This window comes from Chelonoidis abingdonii, chromosome 6, assembly GCF_003597395.2.
Source record: "Chelonoidis abingdonii isolate Lonesome George chromosome 6, CheloAbing_2.0, whole genome shotgun sequence".
NCBI lineage: Eukaryota > Metazoa > Chordata > Testudines > Testudinidae > Chelonoidis > Chelonoidis abingdonii.
Window position 1 is genome coordinate 51,216,116 of NC_133774.1, and position 20,708 is coordinate 51,236,823.

At 42.8% G+C, this 20,708-nt stretch overlaps 1 protein-coding gene across 7 annotated transcripts in view; it reads right to left on the reverse strand.

The window, feature by feature from the left end:
• The window catches only part of TNPO1 (transportin 1), a 179,205-nt gene that overhangs the window by 9,729 nt on the left and 148,768 nt on the right, over positions 1 to 20,708 (reverse strand). For 4 of the 7 annotated variants that reach the window (XM_032771656.2, XM_032771659.1, XM_075067017.1 and 1 more), the window contains exons 21-24: positions 19,217 to 19,292; positions 18,284 to 18,383; positions 13,633 to 13,707; positions 2,946 to 3,088 (exon numbers count right to left, since the gene is read on the reverse strand). In XM_032771656.2, coding sequence (XP_032627547.1) covers positions 2,981 to 3,088; positions 13,633 to 13,707; positions 18,284 to 18,383; positions 19,217 to 19,292 — 359 coding nt within the window. In that variant the 3' untranslated portion in view covers positions 2,946 to 2,980. Of the gene's footprint in view, positions 1 to 2,945; positions 3,089 to 13,632; positions 13,708 to 18,283; positions 18,384 to 19,072; positions 19,147 to 19,216; positions 19,293 to 20,708 lie in introns of those variants that run through there. The other 3 variants (XM_032771660.2, XR_012656094.1, XM_032771661.2) reach the window with 3 other exon arrangements.

The following is a 20,708-nucleotide window of genomic DNA, read 5'->3' on the forward strand; positions in this document are numbered from 1 at the left end:
AGTAGTATCTGCATAATCTGTAGAAACTGATTACACAACTTGAACGTAGGAGACTCAGCATACCTCCATCTCTGAAATTCTTCCAGGTGTGGAGCATATACTTAGAGCCCTGTGCGAATACCCCAGGAGCCAGCACCCTGCATTGGCAGCATCGACCCAGCTCCGTCCAGTGGGGTGGGCACCAGATTCACCAGCAGCTGTCCCTGGTTGCACTCTTGTTTTAAAGCAGGGCACGTGCCCCAAGACAGCTGCGTGGAAGGGACGGGCAGAAGGAGGTACAGCCGTGTGAAGGATCTGCTGGCACAGGGACCTGGGAGCGCTGGCCCTATATTCTGCTTCTCTTGCCACCACAGTTCCCAGGAGAGTCCTGTGATTCCTTGGATACCTATGTATAGCCACAGCTATAAATTTGTATCCACACAGGGCTCTACATATACTAAGTTACAGTATCAGACTATTTAATGATGTGTTGTAAAGACCCAGTTGTCACTCAATCCACTGTTACCAGTGTACAAACTTCAGTGAGAGACTGATTTGGTCAGCAAATTTAAATAGTTTTCTATATTTTCAATTACTTGTGAGATACTCTGATAATGAAGAATATGCAATGTGAAAATATTTCATGTTAGTATTTTGGAAAAACGATAGTTGCCATTTTTGCCACGTGCTAAATAGCTTCATTTCTGAAAATAAAAATTTGCCCATGCAAAATCAATACAAATCTTTTAATGCATTGTCATTTCGAGTACTGTTTCACTTTGCCTAGAGTCTTATGTTTCCACATCATCTCTCATATTTTATACACATTTATATTTCAAATTTTCTTGTGTGCAGAGTAGCTACATGAAACTCCAAAAATATGGCCCTTTAGCAGACCTTATTCCACAATCATCTATTAAATCTGAAACTCACCTTTATTATGCACACATATTCACTTCCAGATCAATCCTGGTAAATTATCTATTCATTAGAAACTACCACTTGTTTAATACACACAGACACACGAAGTCTACCCCTGCGGGGATTCTGTGCCAAAAAAATTAAAAATTTGCAAAATTATGCAAATTTTGTCAAAATAATGCAATATAATCACACCAGTTTCAATTGTTTTGGTAAATTATTTAAACTACAATATAGAAAAAAGTCACAGTAACTATTTAGCATTTCCTAAACATATGAAAGTTAAGTTACAAATACCTGGTAACTAATACCCTGTATTCCAGTTATAACCCCGGATTTTCATTTAAGTTATATGACAGAACACCAAAGGGGGCGGGAGGGTAGAGGGGAGTAGAGTGTCATTTCAAATTGCTCAGACTTACACACATGAAAGTCATACACTTTTGCTAATCATTGTCCTGGGCCTGGCTGGGTACTTTGGGAAGTGCTTGGCTCTGACATTTTATTGACTGCTTGGTAAATGTTTTATTTGCTCTCAAAGTCTCTTAAAAAAAAGAAAAAAAATGGGTAAGTAAAATAAATCCTGAGCTGTAATCTAACCCCACTGTGCTACGTTGGCACCAGAAAAAGTGAGAAAAGCACATAGATCCTTCCTAGCTGATTCCCTTATTGTCATTTATAAGGCTTTACATCACCCTGACAATGTAGGAGCCTTAAAACATTTACAGGTTTTACGTCCCTGGGGGAATTAACTGAGAATGGGGAACAGTTAACTAACTAACAGCAACATTAACAAAATGTGGGGAAGGGAGGATTTCAAAAGCTATTTTCTTTAATTTAAAAACAATTTTCAATAACATGATACTAATATTTAATTAAATGTTTTTTCAAATCTCAAAAAGTTACAGACATATTACTAGGCAGGCAGGCTGCTACATTTCTGCCTTGGGAACAGCGCCTTCCTCGTGCATAATAAAAAGATCTACCCCCCTTCACACCCAGAAGCAAGCACAGTGACAGTCTCTCTTCCTTGTTGGCCAGCCCTGTCCCTGACAGTGATCAACATCTCCCCTGCAGGCACACGTGCCCAGCCACTCCCCCATTGCAGTGATTTGCCTCTCTGAGGGCTTGGCTACACTGGCACTTTACAGCCCTGCAACTCTCGCGCTCGGGTGTGAAAAAACACCCCCTGAGCGCGCAAGATATAGCGCTGTAAAGCCTCAGTGTAATCAGCGCTGCAAGCTACACCCATAGAGGATGTGGTTTACGTGCAGCGCTGGGAGAGCTGTCTCCCAGCGCTGACGCTCCAACCACACACTCGCTTCAAAGCGCTGCTGTGGCAGCGCTTTGAAATTTCAAGTGTAGCCATACCCTGAGGCTGTTCCAGGCACACTGGAACAGAGGTGCTGCCTGGGCTGCTGGGGAAGAGACATGTGTCCTGCCACAAATTTTTTTTGCATTTTTCGGGGGGGGGGGGGGGGGGCACAGAAATATGCAGACCATATGACTTCTGTGCCGCCATCCCATTGGAACATTGTGAAATTCTTTTAAAAAACACTCATAATCCTGCCAAATACAATCCAACTGTCATAAAAAATTAAGAGCACATTGTCTCCAGGTCATAAATATAACTGTCATATTTCAAGTTTCCGCTAGCTTCTCTTGATCAAAAAAATGGTTGAAAAAACATCCCACTCCCCCTAACTGATCCCATGCTTGAAAATAGCTTTTTAATAAAGGTTTAAGGAAAAGAACATTTTGCCCTGAATGAAAGCAAGTATAACAAATTTCATCAAAAAGTAAAACTAAAAAATTTCAAAGCAACTGAGTGTGACCTTTTACTACAGGTGCCACCCATAATATTCGTTTACAGTATTACAGCATGCATTAAAAGAAGGATGGTGCAAGAGCCAAATGAACAGGAACAAATATAGCCTATTCAGTGACTGTTTAAAAAATACACTTCTTGTAATGCAAAATGGACTTGGAGAATGCTTGCTTTACAAGTTAATTTCATAAAAACTTCAATTTATTTTTATACTTACCCCTAATTATGGGACTGCAGCTTGAACGCATGAGGTTAAACTCCATAGTAAGCTGCAAGGCGCTCTTTTAAGGGAAGAGGAAACTGGTCAGAGAAACGCCTCCAATTTTCATCCCCAACTTGATTTTTAAATCCATGAAGGATCTGCAGGTAGGTTAAAAAAAAAAATTTACATTTTTACCTCTGAAACTCCAGTTTAACAGTCTAGAACACTTGCAGTCAGTTGCTCATCAACTACATATCATGCAGAAAACAGCACCAAACTTTGCTAAGAATTGTGTGCCAGGAAGTGTTGGCCTCAGCCTGTCTCACTCAAATTCTCCTGGTGAAACTTCCATAGCACTGAGAAAGAAAGGAATTTTAGTGATCACCCTTAATTCTAAATAAAAAACTGAACTAAGAAGCACTTTTTATGGAGTGTAATTAGTGAAACATTTGTTATACCTAAAGAAGGGGTTAATCTAAAGATTATTATAATAGTGAGGGTTATTCTAGACCAGTGTTTTAAAAATACAAATTTTAAATTCTGCCAACTAATATACTTGACATTAAATGTCCCTACATTTCCTTTAAAAATGGGTTAAGGAAATAAACTAGAACTACAACCCAAGCTAGTTTTTGACAAGGTTTAAATGTCTATCCCGCAATTCCTGGAGTAAGAACAAAGGACGAGCCAAGTTGGGGATTTGCATCTCATTTCTATCCCCAGGAGATGGTTACAATCTAAACAGAATGGACCCTAACATTCAGAGGACACCAAGTCCCTTCAGACAAATACAACTGAATAGAGGCTTTAAATCAAAAGGGTTAGGTTTTTAAATGCTTCTGCTGGTATTTCTCTAACATAAATAAATGGGAAACAGAAAATATTTAGTTCTTTCGAAGTCAAATTTTAGAGCTTTATTGCCTAGAGCATTCTAGAGGTACTCAGCTATTGCAAGACAGAAGAAAAAAATGAGTCGTTATCTATTAAGTAAGAGGAACTCAAAACGAAGCTTTGGAAAGAACATAATTTTAAGGACTCTCTTCCTATCATGAAAGATTTAGTAGCACATAAGTGTCAAAAGACCAGAAACACAGACTCACTGAACCCTCCTTGCAGAAATTATAATAAAGGAAAGGCTTTAAAAGGTTTAGAAAACTCAGACTTGGTCTGCAATACCAACATACATCAGTATAACCACCTGAGCAACATGGTTTACTAACCTAACCCCTGGAGTAAGACAGTGCTATGTCGACAGAAGGGTTTCTCCCATCATAGGTAGTACCTTCACTAAGTGCTACTGATGTAGCTCCGCTACCTTACATGTAGACAAGCCCTCAGGGACACTAAACTGGAGGACCATAAAGGAAGCCTGGCTTGGAAATTCTTCCTCAGGGACAGCAGCTAGTTCAGAAGCACCAGAGGGTGCCACAAACAAGGTAAAGGTTGAGACCAAAGGGACAGACAGTGGCCTTAACTGAAACCAGACAACTAAAAAGTCATTGCTTCTCTCTCAAATAGAATTTCTGCAAGCTAGTCCACATTCCCCCTTCCTACACAGGTGACTGATCAATCAACTAAAAGATTGGCAACAGGACTCTAGTTCCCAGTAGAGACATCCCTAAAGCAACATAATTAACCTCAGCTTGCCAGAAAAAAAATTTCAGCCAAAAGGTACTTGAAGGTATAGGTTCAAGTCACTAGACATAAATCAACTAACTGGCTTTCATAATTCAGATTTCTCTCTTGACATCTTAAAAATACCCACTTGAGACACAACCAGTAAAATACCCCAAATCTCTTTGGGTACTGCAGAAAAAGGTACACACTTCCAAGTTTCTCCTCTTGGCCCAGTTTTTGGAGGCATGCATTTTTCCAGATATTATGCTGCTAAAAGCATATCATCTGCCAATTTGACTCTGACACGTTCCAGGAGGCATCAGCAAATTCTGGATGGTACCATATGGATGCCACTGGAAATATCCGCTGGTTATCATTTTAAATCAAACCAAAAGAAAGTGACAGATTCTTCTCCCCAGGCTGCTTTTCTGGTATGAGAAGACTTCTTTGTCCTCCATGAGGGCTCTGGGGTTTATCTCACTTTTAGAGGTTGATTTGAAACTAGTTTGGAAAAAGAAAAAAAAAGTGGTATAGTCTGAGAAGTATCTTCTAAATATCCTGCTTTCTGGAAGGGATGTTTCAGATTTTTGTCTAGGTTCTCTGAAGACAATGTCCTTGTGGGTGAATAGGTAAGATACCATTTTTTTGCCTTCAAGTGAGAAACTGTGATCCTACTACATTTTTTCGTAAGGAAAACAGAAGACACAGTAATAACCGAAGTGTACAGGAAATCCAATGAATCCCAAACTCTCTCTCATGGTACCCCTGGATCCATTTGTCCAGATATGCCACCCAGGAGCTTAAAGTCTTGATGCAGCGGGTCCACAAATACAATGGTTGAGATACACTTGATCACCAGCTCATATCTGCTCTTAAAGAGATTCCAACTTCACAGGATTTTTTCTTCTTTAGTGGGAGGTACTTTCCTCTCTACTCAACAATGGATGCAACAGAACACTTCAAGTCCTTAGCTGAAGCTCCTAACATGCAGGACTCTACAGGGTGCACAAAGTCTATTAACAGTTTTGAGAAGGATTAGTATGATCAGGGTAAGCCTTAGTTATTTATTTCAGCTCTCTATTTAAGGAAAACATCTTTTCTTTCCTACTCCTGGACGGAAAGAGATGCTCTCTCAGAAGAGTTCTAAAAACCCTAGCAATCTGATGTAAAAAACTTGGATCACCTGTTATCAAGAGCATGGTTCAAAGAAATAATTGGGGGAGGGGAGAGGAGGGAAAAATCAGACATTCAGAGAAGTCCTATTCTTCATAGTCCCCACCAGCATCCTAAAGTGACTGGGCAAGGAGAATTGTGACCTCATATGAAAATAGCTGTGTCTTAATATGGTACTATTCTATTGGAATGAAGTACCTATGATAGGAAGACCTGCCAACTTAAGAAAGTTACTGCCCACTTTCTGGAGTGGTTGCAATAGATGTAGTGGAACAGGCACCAAGAAGAATTCCTGGATGCGTTGGAAGATGGTAATGTTCTTGTGTCAGGGGCCAACCCCTGTTGTATCCCACTTGAGTGCATCAGGTTCTCTACCAAGAGCTTGAGGGAGAGGACATGACTTCACTGCTGCTGTGAGTTAAGTTCCTGCTAAAAAGATGGAGGAAGTTCTTCCCTCGTGCTGAAGGCCTCCCCCAGATAGAGACCTTGAAACTCCCCTGGGCAATCAACTCAAGATGTGGTTCAGATTTTCCCTATGGTTGAAATAATTCTCTGGTCAGTATTCAAGAGGCAACGGTAGGTGAGAGTGTGTATCTGGAGCTTTGGGTTCCTTAATGGGGCTCAGATAAATCAGGTCCTGGGTAGGAGACCAGCAATTTTTAAAATTTGGTCATGAGGCTGAAATTCCAGTTTCTGTTCAATTTACATCCACGCTGTCTGAAGGGAAAACACCGAGATTAGTCCATCATCCAAGTCAAGTATGACAGCTATGCCCTCCTTTAGGAGGACTACCACTACTGCCATATGTGAAGAAAGAGAGTTACCTTTTCGGTAACTGGCAGTCTTCAAGATGTGTTGCTCATGTCTATTCCACAGTAACTGTGCATACTTGCCACGTACACCAGTGCCGGAAGTTTTCGCCCTAGCAGTATCCATAGGGGGAGAGCGCCCCCCTGTGGCCCCTGCCTAGTGTGGTATAAGGGGATCTGCATGCTCCCCCCACCCTCAGTTCCTTCTTGACCGACAACTTCGGGAGTGGGGAAGGAGGGCACAATGTGGAACAGACATGAGCAATACATCTCAAAGAAGACCAGTTACGGGAAAGGTAACTGTCTTTTCTTCGTCGAGTGATTGCTCATGCGTATTCCACAGCAGGTAATTCCAAGCTGTATCTGCTGGAGGTGGGTAGGAGTTCACACGTTCTCGGGACGGAGTACTGCCCTGCCAAACTCAGCGTCATCCCTGGTTTGGGAGACAATCGCATAGTGCAAGGTGAACGTGTGAACTGAAGACCACGTGGTGGCACTACAAATGTCCTGAATAGGGACGTGGGCCACAAAGGCAGCCGACGAGGCCTGTGCCCGCGTCGAATGTGCCCTAACAATAGGTGGTAGGGGAACACCCGCCAGCTCATAGCAGGAGCGGATACACAAAGTGATCCAGTTGGACAGTCGCTGAGTGGAAATCGGCTGGCCTCTCACATGCTCAGCTGACGCGATAAACAGCTGGGAGGACTTTCTGAATGGTTTGGTTCGCTCGAGGTAGAAAGCTAGAGCCCTCATCACATCAAGTGTGTGGAGGCGGCGTTCCTCATTAGTCACATGAGGTTTGGGGCAAAGGACTGGTAGATAAGTGTCCTGACTCATGTGGTAGGTGGAGACCACCTTCGGGAGGAATGTGGGGTGTGGGTGTAGCTCGACCTTGTCCTTATGAAACAGTATATGGTGGCTCGGAGGTCAGGGTCCTGAGCCCCGAGACCCGCCTGGCCAATGTGATAGCAACCAGGAAGGCCATCTTCCATGAGAGATGAGATCAGGAACACTTGGCCAACGGCTCAAACGGGGGCCCCATAAGCTGAGCCAGCACCAGATTCAAGTCCCACTGCAGGACCAGGGGCTTAGAATAGGGGTAAAGCCAGTCCAACCCCTTAAGGAACTGGCCAGTCATAGGATAGGAGAACACCGTGTGTCTTTGCACCAGGGGATGGAAAGCCAATATGGCTGACTGACAAGGGCACGATGCCCTGGGCCCTCGGGTGGAGCAGGTTATCGAGGATAAGCTAGATCGGGGCAACCATTGGGAATACCCCTTGGTCTGTCACCCACTGAGCAAAATGAGAACACTTTGCCACGTAGGAGCAGCAAGCAGAAAGCCGTCTACTCTCAAGGAGGACGCGCTGAACCAGACCTGAGCATGTCCTCTCCTTGCCACCTAGTCACTGAGCAGCCATGCCGTGAGGTGAAGAGTTACCAGGTTGGGGTGGAGGAGACGGCCCCGGTCCTGAGAGAGCAGGTCCGGGTGGAGCAGCAACAGCCATGGTGGAGCCACTGCCAGGCCCAAGAGGATCCCGTACCAGTGCTTCCTGGACCATGCTGGGGCAGTGAGGAGGACCCTAGCCTCATCCATCTTTATTTTCTCTAGGACCCTGCTGATCAGCAGAAACCTGGGAAAGGCATATAGGAGTTGGCCTGACCAAGGCAGGATAAAAGCATCAGAGATAGCATGCCTCCCCAGAGCAGAGCCAGGGGCAATGTCAGTTCTGTCGAGTCACAAATCAGTCCTCCTGGGGAGCTCCCCAGCTTTTCCGGAGGTGGAGGGCCACTTCCAGGTGTAGGGACCACTCATGTGGAGAGGAAGAGTCCCTGCTCAAGCAATCCGCCCTCACATTCCAGGCGCCCGGTAGGTGAAAGAGATTTAGGTGGATGTCGTGAGCTATACTGAAGTCCCACAAGCTGAGGGCTTCATAGCAGATGGCGGAGGACTGGGTCCCGCCTTGCCAGGTGATATAGAACATCAAGGCTGTGTTGTCTGTGAGAACCCAAACTACCTTGCTCTTCAAGTGCGAGTGGAAGGCCATATACACCAGGCCTACTGCCCTGAGTTCCTTGATGTTTATGTGAAGGGTCAGGTCTTGCGGAGACCACAGGCCTTGAATCTGAAAACGCCCCACATGGGCTCCCCAGCCCAGGTCCGATGCATTGGACACCAGCTCCACAGAGAGGGCCCTGTCCCTGAACAGGACCCCTCGGAGCATGTTGCTTGGTGTAGACCACCACTGTAAGGAGACGGTCACCAAGTTCGGCACGGTGAGGACCCTGTCGAACCTGTCCATGGCTTGGGAGAATTGCGAAGCCAGCCAGAGTTGTAGGGGCCTCATCCTGAGCCCGGCGTGGCGGACCACATATGTGCACACTGACATGTGACCTAGCAACTGTAGGCAGGACCTGGCTGTTGTCACCGGGAACCTTATGATCAAGTCCATGAGTCTTTTCAGGGTCTTGAACCTGTCTGGGGGGGGCGGGGGGGAGGAGAAAGAGGCTCTGGCTGACATTGCGTTCAGGAGCGCCCTAATAAACTCTATGCATTGGACCAGGACTAATGTGGACTTGGTGTTGTTTACCAACAGGCCCAGGGCGGTGCATGTGGACAGGAGTGCCACCACATGATCCCTCATTTGCGACCGGGAGATGCCCTTGACCAGGCAGTCTTCCTGAGAGGGGAATATCTGGACCCGTCCGGCACCTGAGGTAGGCCACTACTACCAACATGCACTTTGTAAAAACCTTAAGGGCAGTGGGCAGACCAAATGGGAGGACTGTGAATTGGTAGTGATTCTGTTCCACCATAAAACAGAGGAAGCACTTGTGCCCCTCGAATATGTGGATATGGAAGTACGTGACCTGTAGATCGAGGGCCACGTACCAATCACTGGGATCCAGGGAGGGAATGATGGAGGCCAGGGAAATCATGTGAAACTTGAGTTTTACCAAGAACTGGTTCAGACCTCGCAGGTCCAGTATGGGTCTGCGCCCCCCTTTCGCCTTCGGGATAAGGAAATACCAGAACTAATATCCCTTGCCCAGGAACTCCTTGTGCACCACCTCTATCGCTCCTAGTTCCAGAAGCCTCCTGACCTCCTGCTCGAGCAGAGCCTCATGCGATGGGTCCTCCAAACAGGAATGGGGACAGGGGGGTGGTTGGGTAGGTAGGGGGTAAACCAGAGGGTGTAACCTTGGGAGATGGTGTTGAGGACCCAACGGTCTGAGGTGAGCCGCGACCATTCCAGGAGGAACGCACACAGTCGATTGGGAAAAGGGAGCTTTACTGGGGGTGGATCCCTGTTGAAAACTGGCGGGGTACCCCCGAGCATCCCATCAAAACCACCTTTTACCTGTGGGCTTGCCCTTAGAGGACCCAGGTTAGGGGACAGGCCCGTATTGTCTTTGCGGGTGTTTCTTATAGTCCCGTTGCCTCTTATGGGCAGCCTTGTATTTTGGGAGAGCGGCCTGGGTGGGAGCCTGCTGTGGCTTGAACTTGGGTTTTGTCGAAGCAAGGACAGAGGCCCAGGTCTGGAGGGTCGTACGGGAGTCTTTCATGTCGTGCATCCTTGTGTCCGTTTCCTCCGCAAACAGCACCTTTCCAGCAAAAGGGAGATCCTGCATTGACAACTGTGCTTTGCTGGATAACGCAGAGAGCAGAAGCCAAGACGCCTGTCTAATGGACACTGCCAAGGCCATGGACTGTGTGGCTGTGTCCACTGCATCCAAAGCGGCCTGCAGAGACGCCCTTGCAGGGGCTGCCCCTTCCTCCCCAAGCACCTTAAACTCCTTTCTATCATGCTTCCAAAGGGAGTCCTCAAACTTGGGGAGGGATCCCCAGAGATTAAACTTGTAGTGACCCAGGAGAGCCTGATGGTTTGCTACTTTCAGCTGGAAGCTTGACCACGAATAAATTTTTCTCCCAAAAGCATCCAGCCTCTCAGAGCCTCTGAGAAGCTGGATGCTTTGTTCTTTGGGGTCGGGGCTCGCTGCCCATCGCTCCCTGTGGTTTACCGACTCGACCACCAAGGAGTTGGGCACCAGGTAGGCATACAGATACTTGTGTCCCTTAGTGGGCACAAAGTACTTGCGCACCGCCTTCTTAGAGATGGGAGCCGATGAAGCTGGTGTTTGCCACAGGGCATTTGAAATTTTCGCCACCCCTTCATGGAGCGGCAAGGCCACCCTGCTCGGTGCCGAGAGGGACAGCACATTGAACAGGAAGTCTGAGGGCTTTTCCGTTTCCACAGCCTGGAGATGGAGGGTCGCTGCCACCTTTTTTAGTAAGTCTTGATGGGCCTAGTAGTTCTCCTGTGGGACGGAGGGGGGCGGGGCCACAATCAGCTCCTCCAGACGGGGCAAGGCCGATTTGGTGCTTTGGGTGTTGACCGGCACCGTAGGATCCACCACCTGGTCAGACTCCGGGCACAGCACTGAGGAAGCAGGGCCCATCAACTCTTTTCTTGGTGGTCTAGGGATGGAGGCCAATGGTGCTTCCAACAACCCAGCCACCAAGAGAGCCCCCACCAGGGGCCATGGTGCGCAGTGGTACTACTGAGCCGGCCACAACACATGGTGCCATTGCACTTGCTGATGCACCGGCAGGGCTGGTCGACTAGGCTGGCTAGACTGACCTGTAGACGGGCAACTGTGAGTGGAGTTCGGGCTGGTGTAGGACATGCTGCTACCTCCGAATTGGGAGTGGCGGTGGTGCTGGGATCTACGTCGACCATGGGACCGCAACCTTGAGGCAGGAGAATGGCACCAGCGGTAGTAGCTGCTCCACAAGCGATCTCTACTGGTGGAGACTTTGAGCAGGATTCTGAGCGGGAACGGCATCAATGGTCATGCTGCGACCACCTGCAGTACTGCCTTTGAGGCGAGGACTGTTGCCGACATCCACCACAGTCCCATCTGAGCCGCTCCATGAAGATGAGTGGTGCTGGGAGTCCCGATCAGATGGCACCCATCCAGACAATGTAGCCGGTGTCAAGGGCGATCCACATGGACTGAGCCCTGACCGGTCACTGGATGATGAGCAGTGTCGGGAACGTTCCCGCGACTGAGACCAGTACCGGGCCAGCGGTGACTACGGCGATCCCAGCAGCGGCTACCCCACCTGGAGGGCTCTGGGCATACATGGCATCTGGAAAGGCCTGCTCCGAAGGGGACAGGCTACTCCGCTCTGCATGAGTCAGAGGCCTAGGACTACCCGTCATGAGTCTAGTCTCTGTTCAAGACTTTCCTCAGCGTCATTGCAAAGATGGAGTCTTTCCGGTCCTCTTGGCATTCTCCGTGGAAGGGGAGTGGTGCCAACTAGTCGAGGGTGCTGGAGGGTCTCTGTGCACCAACGCTGCAGTGCCGGGTACTGGATCGGAGCAGTGTGCCAGGGTCGGGGCCAGTGCCAACTCCATCAGAATGGCCTGGAGTCTAATGTCCCTTTCTTTTTTAGTCCAGAGCTTGAACGACTTGCAGATCTTACGTATTTCGCTGATATGGGTTTCTCCCAAGCAGCACAGTCAGTCTTTGTGCAGGTCGCTCCTTGGCACAGAATGCCTACAGGAGCTGCGTGATTTAAATCCCGAGGCACTGGGCATGCTCCGGCCTGGGCTCACTAACTAAACTTCATTGAAAACTAACCGACTACAGGTACTACTGAATGAACAGTTCTGGGGACAAGCTGCAGCAAGGTTGGAGCTCAGCAGTTCCAACGCGCCTTCACTGGTGGCAAGAAGGAACGGCTGGTGGGAGGAGCGCGCAGCTCCCCTTATACCGCGCCACTCCAGGGGTCACTCTGCCTCTATGGATATTGCTAGGGGAAAAACTTCCGGCACTGGTGCACATGGCAAGCACGCACACCTACTGTGGAATACACATGAGCAATCACTCAAAGAAGAACAGAGAGCTTATTATGAAACATGGTAGGGCACAACACTGCAAAGGAGTTGAGGAAGTAGCATTATGTCTATCTGGGAAATCAGTAAAAAACAAAAATAAAAGATTGTTTCATAGGTTTCTGCGTGACAGATTTTAATCAAAGCTACTGGAGGCTGAGGTTTGAAGAAACAACAAGTATTTAAGACAGTCCTTCGTGAAAGACCCACAAACAGCAGGATGAAATGTTTTCTTACTCTTTTTTTCTTTTCTTTTATCCATTATAGACTTAATGAACAGGCACCTGCTTTTGTGATTCACTATAAACTACAAAAGTTTGATTTTCATGTCTTAGAAAAAGAAAAAAAAATCAGACCTCGCAACAAAAAGCACAATTTGATAGGCTTTTCTACCTAACCCTAACATGACATGCAACTAACCCAAGGCATTTTAGATTGCAATACCAGGAAATGCAGAAGTTAACTGTTTGATGCTGAAAAATTTAATGTAAAACAAAAACAAATTTGTTAATCCCCAAAGCCCACTTTGCACAGGACAAAATACAGCTGACAAACTCTTTTAAAGTGGCTCAAAATTACTGTTAAAGAAAGCTTGTAAGGCTTTTCAACAGTACCAAAGACAAGATTATCTTGTATAAACAAGATGATTTTAAGTCAGGTTAAGTAGAGTTAACAAAAAAACTGAAAACCTTTTTTCCCTCCCTCTAACCATACAAAATAAAAAAAAGTAGTGTATATCTTTAGGCCAAAGGAATCTCATTTTCTGTAATTAAAAAGAGTTTTTAATTGAAGTTTAAAAGTTTGATAGTTTATTTTATTATACAAATACTGGTTCTTCCATACATAGCCAAATTCTACTGGGCATGACCTTTAAGCATCTTTAAAGTTTGTTCTGCCCCCTTAGTAAACAAATTTTCAACACTGCTAAAATTGCAAATTTGAAATATTTACAAGTGTACAGTATATTTTTAAAAGCCTATTCACAAGTTTTTGCTTTGGTGAGGTTTTATCTAAAATCCAAACTCTTACATGACGACTCCGCTATTGGGACTCCGTAATTTTCTTTTTTCTCCATACACACAATAAACTAAAGTAAAAAGGTATGCGGGACAGGGAAAGGAGTAGAGAGAGAATCAGAAGAGAAGTGAAGGAGCCATAAAAAGGTAGGCTTTACATTTTCTATTAAATCAGAAACATTACCTTACAGAACATGTCCCGGAGATCATCTTTTGGGCTAATCCACGATGCAACAGCATCACAAAAAAATATAAAGTCCTATAAGATTAAACATTACATAGGTTAGCAACTCCGTATTTGCATCACTTCAATTCATAAATTAAGGAAATCAATATGACACTGATTTCTTAATTTGCAAATGTTGCAGGAACCTCAACTTCAATCCACACATGCTACTATTATATTTTAGATTTATCTTCAAGTGAGTTTAGTATTTGGATAAAGTGCAGTATATGAATGCCCTTAAGATTAATGTCTCTATTAAAAGTTTTTCCCAGATACACTTGCCCAACTAAATGCACTGCACTGGCGAGAACCAAAGAGCAGGGAAATCTTTCAGAGAAAAGACAATCTACTGCAAATTTACAGCTGTAATACATCTCCTCCTGCTCAAAACACCCTCAATCCCACCCTAAGGCTGCAGTACTCCTCCTCCTCAGGAGAGCCGGGGTAAAGTCAATACAGCCCAAATTAAGTTTTTCTAACCCTCTAGTGTCATAATCCAACCTACTCCCAAAAAAATCCTGCATCCTGGGTTCATCTGCTCTGGGGGGTTATTCCTCTGCCCAGCCATTAAACCATATTCCCTTTCACATTAAATTAAAAATATACATCTGACATTTCAGGAACACAGGAAGACTACTATATAAATGTTAAATAAAGAAAAACTTTACTTTTCTTTCCTTCTCTATTTTTCCCTTTCACCTCTTTTGAAACTGTGTGTTAACACGAGACTTCAAAAATCACAATTAATGAAGCACAATGGGGGCAGGAGAGATGGAAGTATTATGTAGAGAATAAGGCAGAAGTGGAATGAAGTGAAGGAGCCAAAATGGAACAGCCAGGCAACTTAGTAAATTTTTATGTCAGGCCTCAAATTCCAGATCAATTATTACAGTTATATGGTACATATTACAGGCTCCATTTATAATCCATGGGGTAAATCAGTGCCAGTATAGATTGAAGACTAAAAGTGAAAAATTAGCATTTTAAAAAAGTTTAACAATAAATTTGCCTTTTCTTAGCTTTTTCTTTCAGCTTCTTGTAACAATGTTCTCCCATGTGCCCTTCCCCTTCAATCCCCAAAATTTTGCTTCACTGGACTTTAGATTCCATTCAGCTCACATGACTGACAGGCTACAACTACAAAAATTACATCATCCAATGTTTTCAAGTTTCCAAATTTTTATATTTAATTTATTGTATACCCAACCATCTATCAGATTACAACTAAAACAGCTCTCTCTATAAATCTTCTGCAACAAAAATGTAAAAGTAGGTTGTCTTTCAGAAATGGTTTATGACTAAGGCTACAATTTTGTCATGGGTATTTTTAGTAACAGTCGGGGGCAGGTCACAGGCAATAAAGGAAAAAAAAAAAAAAAAAAAAAAAATCACAGAACCCGTAACCGGTCCCTGACTTACTAAAAACATCCATGACAAAATGGGGAGGAAGAAGGGTCCAACACCCTGCCCTCCACCTCCCACCGTGTCTGGGAGCTGCAGGGAGCTGCATTGTCCAGTGGCTGAGCAGCTCTGGAGTGCCTCTGCTGCCAGTAACTGGGAGCTGGGGGAGGAGGAGGAGGAAGTGTGCAGCAACTGCTGGGCAGCTCAGGGGTTGCCAGTGGCAGCTGGTCAGTTGTGGGGGGCCCAGCAGCTGCAGGAGAGTTCCCTGCCACCAACAGAGGCTGGGCTGCTGCAGGGCCCCCAATGTCACAGAGATTGCTGTAAGTCATGGATTCATAAAATCATAGAATATCAGGGTTGGAAGGGGCCTCAGGAGGTCATCTAGTTTAACCCCCTCCTTGAAGCAGGACCAAGTCCCAGACAGATTTTTGCCACAGATCCCTAAATGGCCCCTTCAAGGATTGAACTCACAACCCTGGGTTTAGCAGGCCTATGCTCAAACCATTGACCTATCCCTCCCCCGTCTTCCATGACCTCCATGACAATCTTAGCCTTATTTATGATGTACATAAAAATCAAGACTACAAACTTTTTCTAGAGTATCATTAACTTATGTTCCAGTCTTCACTAAAAACTCAGTCCTGCATTCATCACAAGGGATTAACTAAATGAAATTTCATTATCCTTAAAAGATTTTACTGACTTTGATTAGCTGTGATTAAAAGAAATTCCTATAAAAATGCGTTTGATATAGTTACGTGCATCCAAAAAGCAGAGCTGATAGAAAATCTGTTTTTCTAATCACACAAAAGTTTTCAAGATTCTGGAGAAAAAAGGCCTCAAAAGGGAGGAAAAGTCAAAATTTCAGAGATTCTTCCTCCAAAATGAAATTCTGAACTTTTTCTGTTTCAGGACAATAGAAACATTTTCTTCCTATACATTTGAAACTTGTTTAAAAAAATATAAAAAACTAAAACAAAGTAAATTCCAAACCAAAATACCCTGAAAATCTTTGTTCCTGAAGTGTCAAAAAAGGGTGGTTTTGCTTTCAAGGCTTTTCCAATATTTTTTTTAAAAACAGATACAAGTTAGCCAAAAATTTCAATTTAGTCAAAACTGCACTTTCCAACAGAAAGCTGCTTTGACTAAAAATTTTCCATTTGTTCTATCAAAAAAGTGACAATATTCATGTAGTAAATGAAGTTTATCATGGATCTTTGGCTGCCTCGCCTGTACTCTGTCCACTACACCATTTCAACTCTGCGCAGCTTTCAAACAGCTACCTTAAGAGAAAACTGTAACTCCCTCATCCTCCAGCAAAAGGTTACAATGGAGTAAGGAACAGCAAAGGAAACAGTCAGACCTTTGACAGTTTAGTTTTAAAGAGTAGTATTCTTGCAAATCATATTGGCTAATAATGGTATATCACCCTGCTGGTAAACTGGAAGTCGTCCCTCACCAAGAATATGAGACTTATTTTTAAAAGAGCTCAAGTCCCATCTGAAAGACTCAGCACTTATCAGAGGGCTAGTCTTGTTAGTCTGGATCTGTAAAAGCAGCAAAGAGTCCTGTGGCACCTTATAGACTAACAGACGTATTGGAGCATGAGCTTTCGTGGGTGAATACCCATTTTGTCAGATGTGCTCATGCTCCAATACTTCTGTTAGTCTATAAGGTGCCACAGGACTCTCTGCTACTCAGCACTTAGGTTCTTCTATGCACATTTTCACAAAATCACTTATGGTACCTAAGCACCTAGCAGGTTCTACTGAAATCAAAGGAAGATGCTGGGTGCTCAGCATGTTTGAAAAATCTAGCCAGTTCCGTAGGTGCTTATTTATCAACTTTTTAGAATCACAGCCTTTGTTTCTAGCCCTGGAAGACGACAAATTGAGATTTGAAAGTCTTGCCAATATGCATTTTAAAGTGCTACTTTAAAGGTTTCTGCAATATAACATATCTCCCAACATGAAATCTGTGTATTTTGATCTAGTACTTAGCTAACTTGACTTGAGAGAGAGAGAGAGATTAAAATGTATACATAACGTTTTTCCAATTCAGACATTTCTAGAAGGTTTATCTGTAAAATGTGAGGCTAACTGAATGCATTATAGATTCTGTCGGCACTGATTTATGATGATCTGTGTAACTCATTCATGACTTCAGTACTTGCAAGTTACACTCACAGCAAACTTAAGCCAGTAAAACTTTTATGCTGCACTATAAAAGTTATAAAAACACCACAACACAATGCAATGGTTTCTATCAGAAGATGTGGAAGCACTTAACACAAATTAAACCTCACAGCACATACCCGAGGCAGGTATGGCCAATATTACCCCCCTTTGACAAAGGAGGAATCTAAAGCACTGAGAGATTAAGCAACTTGACCAACAGCACACAAAAGATCTGTCAGAACCAGACTACACTCCAGGTCCGACTCTCAGTCTTTTACTCTAACCGTCTAACCCACACACTATGAACCTTCTAAATAAAAGGAGCACTAGGATGAAGTGTGACTAAAGAAAAACTGCAGAATAATTAAAAGCTATTCTGACACTGCAAATTAAAAGAAATGAACCAGTAACAAAACTGATTTTTAATCTGAAGTAGTAATTATAGTATAACCAACAATATCAGTTACTAAGATACTGAAACCACGACAAAACTTCGTAAAAACAAACAAAAAGCCATTCATTATTTTTCCATTTGTACAAAGAACATTTTGGGTGAGGTCAGTTTGAAATAAGTTTACATCTTTTGAACTTTAAGTTAAGGTTTGTACACTTTGAAGTGATGGTGAGATTTAGAAAGTATTACATTTTTACCTGGACATGAAAACAGCTGCAATATGATACAACCACTTTGTGAACATATTACTTTTTGGCAAGGAGTGCAATAAAATATCTCAAATGAACTGTGTGTGTCTCCAATATTTCCATTTCAATTAGAGTAACCACAGGAGGAAAAAAAACCAACTGAGTCAGATCCTCAGCTGATGTATATGGTTTAATCCTCTTGAAATCAATGGAGACACACCACTTTACACCAGCTATTGTTCTTTAAAAGTTACTACCAATTGCACCAATATGTGCTTAACTTCTTTCACAGCATTCAAATTAAGCTTTTTTTTTTGAACTGTTATTTCTATTCAATTTTAGAATGAGCCTGTCAGAACAAAAATCAGATGCCTATGCAAATATCTTACTTGGACTACTCCACTAGGGTTGACTGTGATCATGGTACAAATCCCACGGAAAGCAGAATCCTTTTCCTCATTGTCCCTTATGTTCCGCAGAGAGGTACACCTAGTAAATTGGAGAATCAGGCTATTAGGCAACAGAATCAGTTTTTATTTAATTTAATTAACTAGTTTGACAGTATTTGATGGAATAAGAGTCACACTAAGGAGATCTTCCTAGAATAGTTTTCAAAACACTTCAAATAAATATTTCAGAGCCTCTTTTCATGTGTAATTTATTTGCATTTGGCTTCAGAAGTTAGATATTATGAAACTTCCACATTTTGTAGAATTCTGAATTTTAAATGCTGCCCTAAGTATAATTACTACTTCTAAAAAGTGACTTTATTCCATTAAATACCACTAAAATGTTTATCCACAGTACTGATAAGAGCTGTTATAAGAAAAACAAACAGACTATACTGCCACAGTTTGAAGTATATCAGATACCACTTACAGAACAGTTATTTAACTTTTACAGAAGCAAGCAAGCTATTTCATATATAACAAATCTATAAACATGTATTTCTTACAGCAATTCAAGTCTCAGACTGAATTTTTTTAAAGTAATGTAATGCATAGTTTAACTTTTACAGTACTTGCATGCATCATATCATCATTCTGATGGATTTTAAAATGCTCTTTCATAATCAAGCTTATTAACACAGCAAGCATGTGACAATCTTATCCCATGCATCAATTAGTCGTTAGCCACAACATAAAATGTACATGACGGTGCTACTAAAAACTCACAAACCTGATAGGACAAGATTAGTCACATGGTTGGCAATGATTAAGGATTGTGATTTTGTAACCAACTGAAAATATATCTAAAAGTGAGATAGAGAAGAAAGAAAGTGAAGAAAAATGAATTAAAAAAAAAGATTGAATAATACACACCAGGGTCTTATAAACTGCTGTAGCATGGGGGCCACCTCTTGAGGACAAACGTAACCAAGACGACCAATTGTTATTGCTAAGGTAACGCAATCACGGTTATACACCACCAAACGCCAACCAAGACATGAGCAAATGAGGGGGAAGGAGAAAAAATAAAGAAAAAACAACAAATAACTCAGAAACAGAAACCAACAGAATCTGTGTATGATAATAAACATAAGATTTCACTAGTGCTGTTTATTACCACCCCCTAAAATAAGGGGCAGCAACATATATGGTATACTCTTGGGGATTTAAAAAAAAAAAAAAAGGAATTAAGTAAATGAGAGAACACCAAAAACACAATTTAAATTCCAAAGGCTATTTGAACAGAGATATTGACTTTGCCCTCTTCATATTTAACTCTGCAATCTTGTTACTTAGAAGTCAGTGATAAACTAGTTACTCACATGTATTATTTCAAATGTTCTTGGTACAAAGGCACTAAGCATTTTCAGTTTATAGTATCAGCTGAATATACTATAAGTAATTTAAGAGTTACTTCGTTTTAAGATTAATTTTGAAATTCAAATAGTGCAAAGTTTGCATTAGATTACAATGTTAAAATTAAACCCAGAGAATGTAGTTATTCTGAATACGCTCTTTTATCTACAACTAAAATATTAATATACAAGTAGTTTTCTTGCTAAAGACTTCATATATACAATTTCTTCACAATTTTTAGCAACAGTTTTTTTTTCCCTAAAGTAACTCAGCAGGTAAATAGCTCATTAATATCTATAGAATTTATCATAGTAAAATAGGCTCTCTAAATCACATCTACTCACTGCAATAGAATTTCTCTTGGGAGAATCTGACTTCTGGCACAAAGTTGTTAGCACAAAAAAGTTTATTCCATTTGTGTATCTGACTAAATAGCTTACTGCTTTTATTGTAAGGGGCAGACTGAAAGGTAAGGTGATCACACAAGAATGCTTTATTGGTGTTCACTCAACTCACAGAAGATTAATCTTTCAGAAAAAGGAGAGGGTGGGGAATAATGTTTAAAGATTACTTGAAGCAAACTACATGAATAATACTAAAATCCAACAGATTCATATGAAGCAGAGAAAGGAAACCTATGTTCAAGAGACATACTATGCAACACTCTAATTAAAGCAGGCATTTGTGAGCACTCCCATGAAACATGCAATAAAGCAGATGATGCTCTCTCCAGTCAAGTTTGGTGTAGGATATGCTAGCTTTCTGAAATTCATTTTGGTCATATGACCAATTATATTAAAGCATATTGGTCACATAATACTTCTGTTTTCCTTATCTGCAATATCCCTGCCATGCAAAATTTTCACCTAAATTAATTTTAAGTGCAGCCTCGCAGCAGTGTCAATTTTAATATACATACATAACATTAGCAGCATTTTTATATCAGGAAGACAGTCAGTTAAATGTTTATACTACAAGGTGTTTTTTTTTAAAGCCAGATTTGATAAAC